This window comes from Mirounga angustirostris, unplaced genomic scaffold (assembly GCF_029215605.1).
Source record: "Mirounga angustirostris isolate CCGP_5_RB_7025 unplaced genomic scaffold, mMirAng1.0.hap1 SCAF_8, whole genome shotgun sequence".
In the NCBI taxonomy this organism is placed as follows: domain Eukaryota; kingdom Metazoa; phylum Chordata; class Mammalia; order Carnivora; family Phocidae; genus Mirounga; species Mirounga angustirostris.
In genome coordinates this window covers 137115281-137131658 of record NW_026991716.1, presented here as the reverse complement: position 1 = coordinate 137131658, position 16378 = coordinate 137115281, and the positions used below count along the sequence as shown (strand labels likewise).

General features: G+C 37.5%; 1 protein-coding gene across 1 annotated transcript in view; it reads left to right on the top strand.

The window, feature by feature from the left end:
• Positions 1-14645, top strand: part of RSPH3 (radial spoke head 3) — a 29876-nt gene extending 15231 nt beyond the window's left edge. Inside the window, exons 4-9 of the mRNA XM_064596972.1 lie at positions 5759-5900; positions 7417-7562; positions 8499-8702; positions 10246-10408; positions 12288-12374; positions 13373-14645. Of these exons, the coding sequence (XP_064453042.1) occupies positions 5759-5900; positions 7417-7562; positions 8499-8702; positions 10246-10408; positions 12288-12374; positions 13373-13704 (1074 nt within the window). The 3' untranslated portion in view covers positions 13705-14645. The remainder of the gene's footprint in view (positions 1-5758; positions 5901-7416; positions 7563-8498; positions 8703-10245; positions 10409-12287; positions 12375-13372) is intronic.
• The last annotated feature ends 1733 nt before the right edge of the window (positions 14646-16378 follow it).

The following is a 16378-nucleotide window of genomic DNA, read 5'->3' as shown; positions in this document are numbered from 1 at the left end:
ACACAGTGATGAGTTCCCTAAGTCTTCATATATCCCATTCAGAGCACTGGAGAAGCTTGCAACCCAGAATAACCAACAGGCACAAGCCTGCTCCCTTTATCCAAAAGACTGCAAAAGGGTAACTTAGCAGAACAGAAACCTTTTTACTACCCCTCCTCCAGCCAAACTCCAATGGAAAAACTGTCCCGCCCCTCCCAGTGGAGTCAGCAAGACGGAGCTGGGGAACTGGACTTCCATCCCCACATGGCAGCAACAATGCAGTACTAATCGGTGCTCTGATTCACTCACTGAGGTGGTATCAACAAGGGTAGAGCAGGAAACTGACCTTCCACTCTAACCCAGGGGCAGTGAGATGGTAAGAGATGGTACAAGTTGGTACCCTACTTTTCCTGGGGTGATGGCAACAGAGCTAGGAGGGAGCTGAATTTTCAATCCTATCTGGCAACAACAAAGAGAAACAGGTGAGATGAGGCAGTGTTAGAGCTCCACTCCTCTATACTCCAACACTGATGTCAGTGGATCACAGCAAGGATCTGAAATACTACCCCCACTAGGCACCAATAAGGTGATAAAAGTTGGTCCTCTGCTTTCACATGGGGCCTAGCAGGATGCTGAACTTCCATCTCCACCCATGCCTGCATGCTAAAACAAAAAGGGATGACTTCCTGCTAAAAAAGATTAAGATCCAGAATCTCACATCCTAATACCCAAAATTTCCAGGATACAAAAAAAAAAAAAAAAAAAATCACTCATCATACCACAAACCAGAGCAGTCACAGCTTGAATGGGAAAAATCCATCAAGAGATGACAACAGCAAGATGACTCAGATGTAGGAATTACCTGACAAGGATTTTAAAGCAGTAATCATAAAAAAAAAAACGCTTCAATCAAAAGTGAATAATTATGAACGTTCTTAAAACAAATGAAAAAACAAAATATTAGCGAAGAAATAGAAGATATACAAATGAGCCAAATGGGGGCACCTGGGTGGCTCAGTCGGCTAAGCATCTGCCTTCAGCTCATGTCATGATCCCAGAGTCATGGGATCAAGTCCCACATCAGGCTCTCTGCTCAGTGGGGAGTCTGCTTCTCCCTCTCCCTCTGCCCCTCCCCCTGCTCCTTCTCTCTCTTGCTCACTCTCTCTCAAATAAATAAATAAAAATCTTAAAAAAAAAAATGGAAAATATCTAAAAAGTCACAGGGCAGACTCATCAGAAATGACATAGGGAACAATCAATGAATTCAAAGCCAAATCAATGGAAATTACCCAGTTGGAACAACAGATAGAAAACAGACCACAAAAAAAAAAAATAAAAAGCAAAGCCTCACAGCTGAGGAACAATAACAAAATGTCTAACATCATGTTATCTGAGTCTCAGAGAGGAAAAAAGCCAAGGGACTGAAAAAATATTTGAAGAACCGTGTTTGAAAATTCCACAAATTTGGCAAAAGACAAAAACCTACAGATCTGAAAAGTCAGTTGAACCCCAAGCAGGAAAAACCTAAAGAAATTCACACCAAGACACATCAAAATCAAATTTCAAAACTAAAATCAAAATATCTTGATAGCAGCTATAGACACATGACACATTACCAGAAGGGGAACAATTATTTGAATAACTGTGGGTTCCTCATTTGAAACAATGGAGGCCAGAAAAAGTGGCATAGTATTTTTCAAGTCCTGAAAGAGAAGGACTATCAAGCCCTAATTCTAATCCAGTGAAAATATTCTTCAGGAATAAAGAGGAAATCAAGTTGTTCTCAGATGAAGGAAACCTAGAGGATTTGTCACCAGCAGACTTACCCTTAAAGAATAGGAAGATAGAACAATGGAATAGGTGAAAATAGGGGTAAATACAATAAACTGTCTTCTGGGTTTTAAAAATTGTGTTTGATTGTGAAGCAAAATTATAACATCATCTGATGTAGTGCTTAATATATGTAGGTAAAATATTTAAGATGATTAGATTTTTATTATATTTTAAAAGTAAGGAAAATAAGGGTATCTAAGTGGGAGTAAAGTTTCTGCCTTCCACTTAAAGTGGTAAAATGTTGATATTAAATGTTGACTGTGATCAGGTACATAGTATATTGTAAAACCTCGAACAACTATTTTTTTAAAAAACTATGGAAAGAGATATAGTCAAAAGGATTACAGATAAATAAAAAAAGAATTCTAAAAAGTGTTTCAACTAATTCACAGGAAGGAAAGAAAAAGAAAACAGAAAAATTAAAAACAGAACAAATAGAAAGCAAAAAGTAAAATGGCAGGCAGCCCTAATATGGCAATGGCTTCTTTAAATATAAATGTCTAAATAAGCCAATTAAGAAACAGATAGGCAGAGTAGATTAAAAAAAAAAAAAAAAAAAAAAACATGACCCAACTGTATTCTGTCTACAAGAAACTCATTTCATTCATAGTGATGTAGGTAAGTCAAAAGTAAAAGGAAAGGAAAAGATATACAAATTAAACATTAATTTTTAAGAAGTAGTTGTGGCTATCTAAATAACAGCTAAAGTAGACCTAAGAAAAACAATATTACCAGGGACAAAGAAGGACATTACATAATGGTAAAAAGGTCCCAATATACCAAGAAGATCTAGCAGTCTTAAGTGTATATGCACCAAACAACAAAGCTTCAAAATACATGAAGCTAAAATTGAAAGGAGAAATAGACAAATCCACAATTTTAGTTCGGGACTTCAACATCCTTCTCTCAGAAAATCAGCAAGAATGTAGAAGAACTACACAACACCACCAACCAATAGGTTGTAATTTACATTTATACAACACTTCACCTGACAACAACAGAATACATATGCTTTTTTTAAAAGATTATTTATTTATTTCAGAGAGGGAGCATGAGTGGGGGCAGGGGGGTGCAGAGGGAGAGACAACCTCAAGCAGACTCCACACTGAGCGCAGAGTCCAATGATGGGCTTGATCTCATGATCCTGAGATCATGACCTGAGCCAAAACCAAGGGTCAGATGTTTAACTGACTGCACCACGCAGGTGCCCCCGAATACATATGGTTTTGAGGCACCTGTAGAATATTGACCAAGATAGAACATATCCTAGGTTACAAAGCAAATCTCTATATTTAAGATATTTGAAATCATACCATGATGGAATAATGTCTCTTTCAAAATTTCAAACTAGAAATCAATAATAGATGATAACAGGAAAATCTTCAAACACTTGAAAATTAAGCAGCACGCTTCCAAATAATCCATAGAGGAAGTATTAAAGGGAATTTTGAAAGACTACTCAGGCCTAAATGAAGATACAACAAATCAAAATTTGTGTTTCATGCCAGAATAGTGCGGAGATGGAAAAAAGCTAAAAAGGAAAGACTTCAAATCAATAATCTAAGCTCCTACCTCAATAAATGGGGAAAAGATGAGAAAAATAAACCCAAAGCAAGCAGAAGGAAGAAAATAATAATGATAAAAGCAGAAATCACTTACATTGAAAACAAAGCAGTAGGAGCCCCTGGGTGGCTCAGTTGGCTAAGCATGGGACTCATGATTTCAGCTCAGGTCATGATCTCAGGGTGTTGAGATGGAGCCCCAAGTCAGGCTCTGTGCTGGGTGTGGAGCCTTACTTAAGATTCTCTCTCTCTACCCTCCTACCCCACTTGCACACTCTCTCTCTCTCTCAAAAAAAAAAAAAAAAAGGAGCATCTGGGTGGTTCAGTCAGTTAAGCATGGGACTCTTAGTTTTGGCTCAGGTCATGATCTCATGGGTCCTGAGATTGAGCCCCACTTCAGGCTCTGCACTTAGTGGGGTTCTGCTCGAAGATTCTCTCCCTCTGCCCCTCTCCCCCCCATGCATGTGCACTTGCATGCACATGCTCTCTCTCAAATAAATAAATCTTTTTTTAAAAGTATGCAAAAACAATAGAGAAAATCAATGGACCCAAAAGCTGGTTCTCTGAATAAGATCAATAAAATTGATAAACCTCTAGCAAGACTATCAAAGAAAAAAAGAGAAAGAAGAGACAAATAGCAAATGCCAGAATGACTTTCAGAGGGTATAACCATAGATCCTGCAACCATGAAAAGATTAAATGCCATTTCTTATCTTTGAAAAGATCAATAAAATTGATAAACCTCTAGCAAAACTAACAAAGAAAGAAAAAGAGGAATGCCTGGGTGGCTTAGTCGGTTAAGCGTCTATCTTTGGCTCAGGCTATGATCCTGGGGTCCTAGGATCAAGCCCCACATCTGGCTCCCTGCTCAGCTTGGAGTCTGCTTCTCCCTCTGTCCCCACCCCGCGTGCCCCCCCCACCACCACCACTTGTTCGCACACTCTCTCTCAAATAAATAAAATCTTAAAAAAAAAAAAAAAGGAAGTAAAAGAGAAGAAACAAATAAGCAAATATCAGGGATATAACTAGAGATTCTGCATCTATTAAAAGAGTAAAAGGATCATAATAGAATATTACAAACAAATCTATACATATAAATTCAACAAACTAAATGAAATGAGCTAATTCTTCAAACTATAAACTACCAAAATTCACCTAACATGAAATAGATATTCTGAAGTGTCTAATAACAATTAAAGAAATTGAATTTCTAATTTAAAAACTTTCAAAAAAGAAATATTCAGGTCCAGATAGTTTCACTGGAAAATTCTACCAAACATTTAAAAAAATTCTCATTGATTTTATACAACTTTACACAATCTCTTCCAGAAAATAAAAGAGGAAGGAACACTTCAGGTAATCAAAGACACTAAAAACAAAACTATAGACCAATAGCTATCATGAATGTCAATACAAAAATCCTCAACAAAATATTAGCAAATAGAATCCAGTGAGGATTCCACACTCAGCAAGGAGTCTACTTGAGATTCTCTCTCTCCCTCTCCTGCTCCCCCTCCCCACCCCACTCATGTGCTCGCTCGCTCTCTCTCAAAAAAATAAATAAATCTATGATATCATCACAACTTCAGAAAAACTATGCATTTAAATGACAATGGCCATTGTATTAGGAAAATGGGATTATGGGATAATTTTAATAAATTTTAATGTTACCACATTGTTATTTCAATTAAAATGCTTTTACAATTCTAATTTTAAATATTAAAATGTTTTTCTTGCAAAGTACTTTCATATTTCCCCTCTCTTTTCATATTTACCTTGAGATAAGACGGGTTAGCTACAGGAAATGACCATAGAATGAGATACAGATATGAAATCAAGGACCTCCAAATATTGCAGAACTACTGTAAATAATTATATATTTTAACCCTTAATCAGCTGTTGTTTTGTGCACTGGGACAGGCTTTGTTTGGACTGAGAATATTTTCTTTGTGAGCTAATATATTTTTTCAGGAATTTTGTCTAAAAGAAATTCAGATTTTTTTTAAATCCTAGTGCTTTTCAGTTCCTTAACTACACATTAAAATGTATTGTAACCGAGTAATTCTATAGTATACTTGGTTACTAGGAATTCAAGGAATTCATGGTAAAAATGCTTGAATGAGGAAAAACAATTTATTAGATAGGATTCTGCAACTGTTTATTCTAGTCATCAGTCATACTTTGAAGTTACTTATGTGCTTCATCAGATAACTTTATAATTACCTGACAAAGTTCAAACAGAACTTTAATCATGAAGTCACTGATAATCAGGAAGAATTATATGACAGATGCTCTTATGCTATCCAGGAATCACTTCTGGAATGGCAGTTCTGTATGCTTTGAGAAATATCTTCTAAATTTTAGAAGCCTTTTCTGTCACTCAGCCTGGGCAGCCTGATCCTATAGAGGTTCAGAGACAGCAGCAGGCTAAGAGGAGGGCTCTTGCCAGAAAACGAGCCCAAGAACAGCTCAGACCACGAACCCCCGAACCCGTGGAAGGCAGAAAGCATGTGGATGTGCAAACAGGTACGTGACCATGCCACGGGCATTGTGGCTCCTGGGTTTGCTCAGTTTTCTAAGTTCATTTTTTATTTGGCTTTTATATTACTTATGTATCTGTTATGCTATTCAGTACTGCCCCAGTTACATGGTCAGAGGAGTGCATTCATTAGACAAATACATAGACTATATTTTATTATTATATTGGGTACAGCTGTAGGTATGAGATGGGGTTAAAAAAGAATTTTATGACCACATTAATTCTCAGCCCTTTTCACATACTTTTTTCTCAAACTGGGATTATTTCTCACTTTTTCTTTTATACCCCAACATGAATCACTGCTGGACCTACAGGAGAAGAGAGCAATGTAGTTCTATTTTGGCATTTTATTTCTCTTGAGAGGCCTGAACTCATCCAGATCTGAGTCCTCCATCTCTCTCCCCACAGCCTCTCTCTTCTCTCCTTTTATTCTCCTTTCACTGCACACATTCCCCAAGGCCACACAGGCTTGCTCGGCCAGTGCCAGGCTTTCCTACTTGTCTGGCTGTTCTCAGCTAGGGGAGGCTTACCTGGACCTCTACGGCCGAGCTGTGTTGTTGTCAGAATCTTGATAATCAGGCAACACTTGGTGTTTTCCTTAGATTGATATAACTATTCAGGATTCACCTTGCATCTTGCCAAGATGGTGAGTGGCTTTATCAGTTATTGCTGGGTAGTTAGTACAAAAGGAAGTGAACCATTCCACGCATTTCCCTCCTACCTTGAGGCCAAGTCTAGAATGCGTATATGTCTGTAATTAGCCAATGTAGTGTAATTCTACGTGAGCTAAATTTTAGTGTTCTTTATACCATCAGAATTTTAAGTTTTCCTATATCTCAGAGACTATTCCAGTCTTCTACCTGTGTATCTCCTTTATTATTAAAGACTCCTTGTGACGAATAATTATGATCCCTTTTACAGATAAAGAAACTAAGGCTCTAAGAAGATATAACTTGACTAGGTCCTATGTTCAACATCTGACTCCAGTTCTCATGTTCTTTGCATGATACCACACTGCCCTTGCCTCACATATATTATTCCTAAAGTGAAATTTGTTTTCATGTATCTGTTTATAGTCTATAGCCTAAAGGGAACATCAAGTAACATAGTGACATGGTGCCTAATTTTTTAAATATTCAGGAATTTTGAAATCTTTATACATTTACTATCTTAGGACTCAGTTATACAGATGGATTACTAACTTTCCATTCCCGATCATACTTTGCATCTTACATACATCTAGGCTTCATGTTCTTCTTTATTTTCATTTTCAAGTACAAAACTCAGTGCTTTCTCAACATTCCAGAAATGTCCTAGCCTGACTGACTCTGTGGTCTTCCAAATACATAAAACTGCTTAGTACAGTATGTGAATTTAATCCCACACTTGAGCGCTTCTTTTCTAATCCATTTAATTCTGTTTTGTAGAAGCTAAAGTTTCAATACACATATATGCTTGAAATAGACAAGAATTTCAAACTCAATGTATATGGTATTCTCTTAGAAATATACCTTGAAGAAATTGCTGACCGCATAACAGAAGTTGATATGGAATGCCAAACAGATGCATTTTTGGACAGACCACCAACACCACTCTTTATTCCTGCCAAAACTGGCAAAGATGTGGCCACCCAAATACTAGAAGGAGAGGTATAGTACATTATTTGGACTTCCTTCTATCTTCTTTATAAATAGGTGAAGTTAGGTTTAGTTAAAAGCTTACAAACCACTTCATAATCAGAAAGATTCCACTTACTGGATTTCTTTCCAAATGTACCTATAATAGTTTTATCCTGAAATAGAGTGTTCTAATTTCCCCTCTTCACTGATCAGATATAAAAATCATTAGAAATATTTATAGAATATCTGCACCTTGATTCTTGTGTGTTTGCATACTTAATATATGGATACAAGGTAAATTTGTACCAAATAAAGAAAAATAGTATCTCGGGTATAAGAGGTTCCACTATTAGTTGCTTTTAAATTATATAGTTTTCATGAAGATAATCTATGTTAGAGAAAAAATCCTAAAATAATTACATTTTCATGTCAATGTAGAATGCATAAATAGGCCAGTCTATGAAATTGAAGAGAAGACAGTGCTTACGTGCATAATGACTTATGTGAGATTTAAGACTTAATTGAAGGAACTTGAAATGGGGAAATAAATTAAGTCTTCACAAACTATATAGAAGGGTATATTTGCCTCTAAATCCTAGAGAGGAATCACCAAAATGCCCATTATTCTTGTTTCTTAGTTCCTCAGTTCTTCAAACTGTTGGTGAAAACTAGTGAAAATCTAATAGGGCAAAAATTAAGAAATATAAGGATATTTCCTTTGGGTTTCAGAGTTTGATCTTAAAATTGTTGAGTAACAGGGTTCATTTTGATGACTACATACATCTTTTTATAATTCTTGACTGATATTCTGTGTGCCCTGCAGGGCCGTTGTGAGTTTTGGAAACCATAAGTAAAGAAGATCCTCAATAAATAGAACCCTGTCATGACTGCTTTTCTGGATATTTTTTCTTTGAGCATTTGGTTCATGATTAAAATTTTAAATTTGCTTTGTCTTGTGTGTTTAAGCTCTTTGACTTTGATCTTGAAGTAAAACCAATGTTAGAAGTTCTGGTGGGGAAGACCATTGAGCAGTCGCTTCTGGAAGTAATGGAAGAAGAAGAGTTGGCTAACCTGTGGGCCAGTCAGCATGCATATGAAGAGTTACGCAATGTTGAACTAGCTGAAGTTCAGCGACTTGAAGAGCAAGAGAGGCGGCACAGAGAAGAAAAAGTATAGCATTCTAGTTTTTTTTCTTAGACAGTCTTTGGCTATTTAACAGATTATGTTCTGAATCACATGTGGTATGTTATAGAGCTAAAGATCTTTGCAAATATGTTAGAAAAGAGTTTGTTGCTCAGTTATCTCCTCTTCTGTAGATCACAGGTCTTTCATGCACAGAATCACATTCTTTAAACACCAGCTTACGTAAATGTACCTAAACAGAGTTTCCAAAAGTTTCTAAATGTAATAAATTACACATATCCCAACTAAAAGGCACTCTTAAATAACAAGATTCCTAGCGAAGGAAATATATTGGTTTGCCATACACCAGTGGCCAAAAAGTGGAGTATATTAGGGATAGGTGGCGTGAAGGAGCAGAGGATCTGGATGGAATTCTGGATCTTTTTCTCAGTGGCCAGGCCCTTCCCTATACCCCAGGGATTCTCTAGAACTTCTTTATAGAATATTTTACATTACAGCTTTTTAGAACTTTTAGTAAGAAAACTTTTAGAATCTAGTTTTTAAAATATGCCAATAACATTCAGTTAGGAAACTCTAGGCTCAGTAATCTTTAAGAGTCTGTCTGGTTCTGGCAAAAATTGTTGCCCTATGTCGGACACTGAATGGATAAATTATATATGAGTGCCTGAATACCTAAAAGAGTTCAAATAATTTCCCAAAGAGTCTAGTTTACTGAACAGAATAGCTTAGTTGTTGGGATGTTCTACTCAATACCTAATCAAATGGACTTTCAATTTTTCTCCAAAATGAATAAGTAATTGTGTAAAGGGCATAGGGCTTATGGTAGAGATTATGCAAATGCAATACTATTTTTTTACAAATGTGAAATGAATAGAGGCAATATTAGCTTTGTTGAAATAATCAGGGAAATCTTTATCAAAGGAAACTTACTTGTTTATTTACAATTAGGAAATATACTATGAAAATAATGAGTACAAACATCTAGATTTATATCTGCTTAAACTCTGAAAATAGACTTCATAAGTAACTATATTAATGCTCCCACTTCCACATGGGAGTAGAGGAGACGGTTCATTAGCTTTATAGATATCCTGTGGTCTACAAGAAGCAACAACAACAAAAGAGAGGTTTATAATTTTCAGAGCTCAATGAATCCAAACAAGCTTACAAATGAGACAACTCACTGACAGTTAACTGAAGATGTCTGAGCAACTATAATTTTCATATTGATAATAATTTCTGATAATACTAATTACAAATACATATAACTATTATTATTCTTTGATATTATCCATATAGTCAAACAAGTACATCTTCAAATGATTTTACATAAAAATGGATCAGGAGATGAATCTTACCTTAAGCTCCATCTCTTTTTTTAAAACAATACCCACCCAGTAGCTGTTGAAATTCACTAAAATCTTGATGAAAACTGTGAACCATGAATAGATTCCTTGCTGTCCATTTTTTGATACATATACGTGTCCAGATTCTTCCACTCACTAGGTCCGGCATTTGGGGAGGACATCGCGGCTAGGTAACCGTGCACTGTGGTGTTTTCTGTGCGCAGGAGCGGCGTAAGCAACAGCAGTGGGAGGTGGTCTACAAGCACAATGAGACCTCGCAGAAAGTGGCCGCTCGGGCGTTCGCGCAGCGCTACCTGGCGGACCTCCTCCCGTCCGTGTTTGGCAGTCTCAGGGACGGTGGCTACTTCTATGATCCCATTGAAAGAGGTTCGTTCGTGGAGGTGTTACAAGAAGCATCCTCCTAATGCTTCCAAGGAATCCCATGCCCATGCTTATGTTGAACTGGAATCTCTCTTTAAAACACATTTTTAAAGTCAATTATAGTTGTTTTAATTAAGTACTATTATTAATGAGAGGTATACTATAAAGATCGTGAGTTTAGGATGTCAGTTTGTCTTTACTAAGAAGCAACATTGGATAGTAGGAAGAAACACGGACTTGATGTCAAAAACTTGAGTTTGGGTCCCAGTTTCATCATCAATCAGCTATATGACCTTCAATTCCTCACGGCTGAAATAAGGGTTATTTAGGAGCTAAATGTCATATGTATGGAACATAATATGTATAAAATGTGTGCATAAGTAGTTTTTCTACTTTTTCTCAGCTGACTTCCTGTTCCGCTCAAAAACCCTTTGGGGGCAACAATGAAAGTCGTGTATTCATTTAATTAGGTGTTTCCACCATCCCAGGCACTGTATTAGGTGTGGGAGATAAAAACAAGGAGACCTGGTCTCTACCTTTAGAGAACTCACACCTGTCAGCTCTCGGTGAGCACCCGCCAAGACCCACCCCTCAGCTAGCCCCGCCAAATGAAGGGTAGGAGTTGCCATTCCTCACCCTCCTTCCTCAGCTCCAAAAGCACTTAAATCCACATAGCTTTTGTATACATAACCTTTTTCAAATGGCTAATAGTATTGTGGGGCAGAGTTTAGTAATGTTAATTTTCACTGAATACATATTCAATTCAGGACACATTCATAGAGAGAGGTCAGGTTACACACAACTCCTAGTTTACATTTATATTGTACTTTACCATTTCTGTAGTATTTTCCATACATGATAGCATTTGACCCTCCCAGTAACCCTGGGGGGGGGGGTAGATAGGGCAGATTAATTCCCATTTTTCAGAAGTAGAAACTGAAGCTCAGAGAAGTGAAATGCCTTCTCCCAAACAGCCAGGGGGAGCCGTTAGGCCTCGGACTCTGACCCCAGATCCAGTGCTCCTTCCACGCTGCCCTGCCACCCCCTGGGGTCTAGCTAGACCTCTGCTGTTAGTCAAAGAGGCTAGCAACCTTTTTTTCTCTCATGAATTGCTGAAAAAGTCAGTTACGGATCATTTAGAAGCTTGAAAATGAGATTTATGCCTCAGATTAAAAATATTATTTCTGGTAGTGAGTATAATATCCTATTGCACTCTCTCATCACCTCATTGAAAAGTAACAGATGCCAGATCCCCTAAAAAGCTATTTTGAAACATTAAAGTACATATTGTAATGGACCGTATTTTTTAAAGGCTCACACAGTAGAGTAGATTTCGATTTCAGTTTGAACAAATTTATCACTAATGGAAGCACCTAGTTTCTGACCCATTTCTAGGTGGCCTTCTTCTCAGACACTCTCTGGCCCTTGTCCCCTGATTCTTGGTCAGCTTCTCCTAGGCCCCAGGCTTCAGATGGGGGCATTCTTTCTGTCAGCATGGCTCAATCCCAGATTTGTATCACGTTTGGGTTAGAGTTCTGCTCGCAGACCCACATCTTCCTCCCCACTCCCCTCCCCTATCTCCTTCATCCACGTCAGATTGCACCTGTGCACTCAGGTCCAAAGGCCTGGATGCCAAGGAAAACCTCATAGTTTTGAAAATACTATTTTAACCACAATAGAAAGGAGATGGACCAGAACATGCATAGAGAATGTGGCAAAAGTCACTCTGTATAAATCTATTTGACATTTTGTATTAAGAAAACGGTATTGATGAATCTTCAACAATTAGGGAGAAAGCACAGATTCTTCCTATCTATAATGATTCATAAAAATCATTATAATGATTGAATTTCACTATAACAAAATTAACTTTTTTTTATTACAGATATTGAGATAGGATTCCTTCCATGGCTAATGAATGAAGTTGACAAAACCATGGAATACAGTCTGGTGGGAAGGACAGTGCTTGACAGTAAGCTCTTTTATTTAAAAGTCATTTCTGGAAGCTCCTGGATGGCTCAGTCAGTTAAGCATCTGACTCTTAATATCAGCTCAGGTCATGATCTCAGGGTCATGAGATCGAGCCCGCATCAGGCTCTGTGCTAGGCATGCAGCCTGCTTAAGATTCTCTCTCCCTCTCGCTCCACCCCCTACCCTCGCACTCACGAGTGTGCTTGCACTCTCTCTCTCCCTCAAAAAAAAAAAAAAAAAAAATCATTTCTGGGGCACCTGGCCAGCTCAGTTGGTAGAGCATACGACTCTTGATCTTGGGGTTGTAAGTTCGAGCCCCACATTGGATATAGAGACTACTTAAAAAAAAAAATCTCTTTTTTTAAATAAAATGTTTGGAAAAAAAAGTCATTTCTGAAATTTTTCAGCAGAAAGAATAAATAGGAGAAAGATGTTAAATTTTATAGTTTTAGGGGCGCCTGGGTGGCTCAGTCGTTAAGCGTCTGCCTTCGGCTCAGGTCATGATCCCAAGGTTCTGGGATCAAGCCCCACATTGGGCTCCCTGCTCGGCGGGAAGCCTGCTTCTCCCTCTCCCATTCCCCCTGCTTGTGTTCTCTCTCTCGCTGTCTCTCTCTATCAAATAAATAAATAAAATCTTTTAAAAAAAAAAGATCTCACACAAGATTTAAAAAAAAAAATTTATAGTTTTAGTTTTTAAAGTTTCATTATCTCAATTAACAAAGGCACAAATTTTTACCCTCAATAATATTTTTGGTTCTTGTGTAATTTGATCAGAATTAATATCTTCTGTCATTACTTTATAAATGATATTCTGTTAAAACAGGCATTGACTATAATTCATATTCAATGCATTAAGTGGCACAGAAGTTAAATGTGCTGACTTTGTATAAAAGTAACACAGGGAAGGGCTGAGGCCTGCTTTATGCTCATCTGTAAGTCAGCATTATAACTACTCAAATATGAACAATCACAGTGATTTTTGCACATATAATGTTTCAGTGTTGATCCGTGAGGTGGTCGAGAAGAGACTGTCTATGTACGAGCATAAGGAGGACCAGCCCCCATATGTGAAGCCTGAGGATGGGCTCGGTGGCCCTGGAGCGATGGGAGAACCACTGATGGATGATGAATTCCATGAGCAAAGTACATCACAGCCACAGAGGCCCCTTTCGGACAGAGACTCCCTGCAAAGAACACCAGGCGATGGAAGGTATACGGAGAACATGTCATCCCGAGAAAGGAAGCTTATGGAAGAAGGAGAGGATGAACAAACAATAAGGAAAACCTCAGGGAGAGAACTATTGCAACCGAGGGGAGTCTTCGAGCCATGACACCACTCAGCGGCCAGTCAGCATTGCGAGCAATCAGGTAACGATGCGCAGGTCCCCTCAGGTTATAGAAATTATGTTGTATTTACTCAACATGTCTTTTTGTCTCATGGATTGGGCAAACCAAATATGTTGAAATAATAAAACTAATTCAAAATGAAATTTAATTCATTTATTTAATGGTAGAATATCTAGAAGCTATGTTGTAACTCTAATGAGAATCATGTCTAATTACCAGCTTTCCATTACCATGAATATAACTAACAAATATATTTTCCCTTAATTTTTCTAATTTTGTGGGGTTTTTTTCTTTTTTAGTATCCTATTTAATGTAAGATATTGGTGCTGTCAGCCATTGAGACTGTCTGCTCTATAGGAAAACTTTTTCACCTAGTCCATGAAAGAACACCTAAATGTCGTGTCACCAAAAGCTTTAGTGCTCCCTCCTTGCAAGGACCAACACATACACCCTTAGTTGTGTAATACTAAATAGATCATTACCCCTTCCATCTTCAATATTCACATAAGGCTCAAGAGAGTCTATGAATTGGGGCGCCTGGGTGGCTCAGTCATTAGGCGTCTGCCTTCAGCTCAGGTCATGATCCCAGGGTCCTGGGATCAAGCCCCACATCAGGCTCCCTGCTCAGTGGGAAGCCTGCTTCTCCCTCTCCCCCTCCCCCTGTTTGTGTTCCCTCTCTCTCTGTGTCTCTCTGTCAAATAAATAAAATCTTTAAAAAAAAAAGAGAGATTCTATGAATTGGTAATATGCTCTTGTCTGTTTTTCACATTCCTGCTATTAAAACATTTCAAACAATACCAATAAGGCAAAAGTCCCTACTTGCCCTTAGGCAATTCCATTCCCCTCCTCAATGATAATCACTGTTATCATTGCTATAATTAGGTATGTACCTTCTAGGCCTTTTTCAAGATATTCATATACATATATATTTGAACATCAGAAAATATGTGGGTTCATTTTTCTTTATATAAATATAAATATTTAGTTTGCATTTTTCACCTAACGGTATAATCTTAGACCTTAAACATTAGTCCATATAAATCTCTTTTTAAAATATGGTAAGCTATTCTATATTATGACCGTGTTATAGGGAATTCACATGTGACTTTTTTTTTAAGATTTTATTTATTTATTTGACAGAGAGAGCACAGACTGAGCCACCCAGGCGCCCCCACATGTGACTTTTTAACCTGAACTTATCTGAAAAGTTTACCTGTGCTATTGAAAATCACAGATCTTTTATCTCTAAAGTCATATTAATCTTAAGCAATCATTGAAGTCCTCTGAAGCTGTAGGTAGATATAGCCTATTTTTCTCAGAATAGTTATAGATTTGTAAGCTGTAGTGATTTGAAATAACTTGCAGTTATTAACACATTTATCTTAATTTCTTTTTAAGTTAGGTACCAAAAATGTATCCACATTTTAAAAATGGAGAAAGAACTTCTTCCTCCATTTTTGAAAAGAAACACACCGTGTGTCTATATAGCATTATATGGTTCTCAAACCATTTTCCTGTATATTATACCACTTCATCATTTTAACCTCGTAGCAACCCTTCTGAGATATGCATGACAATATTTTTATTTTCATTTTCAACCAATCTTGTTGGTTAGGTCAGCCAGCAAACATTAACTGCGTGCGTGAGGTGTGCTGGGCGCCATGCGGGAGGCCAGCAGGGTGCACGCCAACCTAGTGGTGGAGCTGAACGAGGTAGGGTATGAATGAGGAAACAGCGGCTCAGGGATTCTAAGTGATTTGCCTTAAGTCACAAGCCTAGTAAGGTAATGGGATGAAAGCTGGGACCCAAATCTTCTTCCTTCTAATCCACTGTACTTTCTTGTAAATAGCCTTGAGCCCTTGTGAAGTACCAAGAATAACTTTCAATAAATTATTGCATTAGTAGCATTTTAAAAATTGGAATCACACCTATTACCATTGCTAGGTTATTCCATGTTGTTAAGTCTTTATGAGCATCCTAAAATATACAAGATTTTAATTATGGCAAGAAGAGCAAGACATTTTTTTTTAATTGGGGTCACGGTGAATCATTATTGTTACTGATTTTAAAATACCTACAATTTTAAAATGCTTTCAAAATGGATTAGATGTTGATTATCTTCTACAATTCTAATCCTCTTCTACAATAGCCTAATCCATTAAACACTTAACAGATGTTCTGCTCAACATCCAGACCTGTGCTCTATAATTCCGTGAATTAATTCAATTTATTAAATATATGAAAATCTGTAGACCCCACACTGAAATTGGTTAAGCTTAACTGCCATCCTATTCAATGCTAGAGAGAAACAGGAATGATTAAGAGGTTAGGTCTGGGGATGCCTGGGTGGCACAGTCAGTTAAACATCTGAGTCTTGGTTTCGGCTGAGGTCACGATCTCAGGGTCTTAAGATGGAGCCCCAGGTCCGGCTCCCCACTCAGCGGGGGAGTCTGCTTCAGATTCTCTCTCTCCCTCTGCCCCTCCCACTCATGCTCTTTCTCTCTCTTTCACTCTCTCAAAAATAAGTTAATAAATCTTAAAAAAAAAAAAAGTAGAGGTTAGGTCACTGTGTGTGAGAAAACTTAGAGAAACAGATTATATATTATCTGGAGAAAAAATATTGAATGGAAACTTTAAATTGGCTTGACCTACATTTGC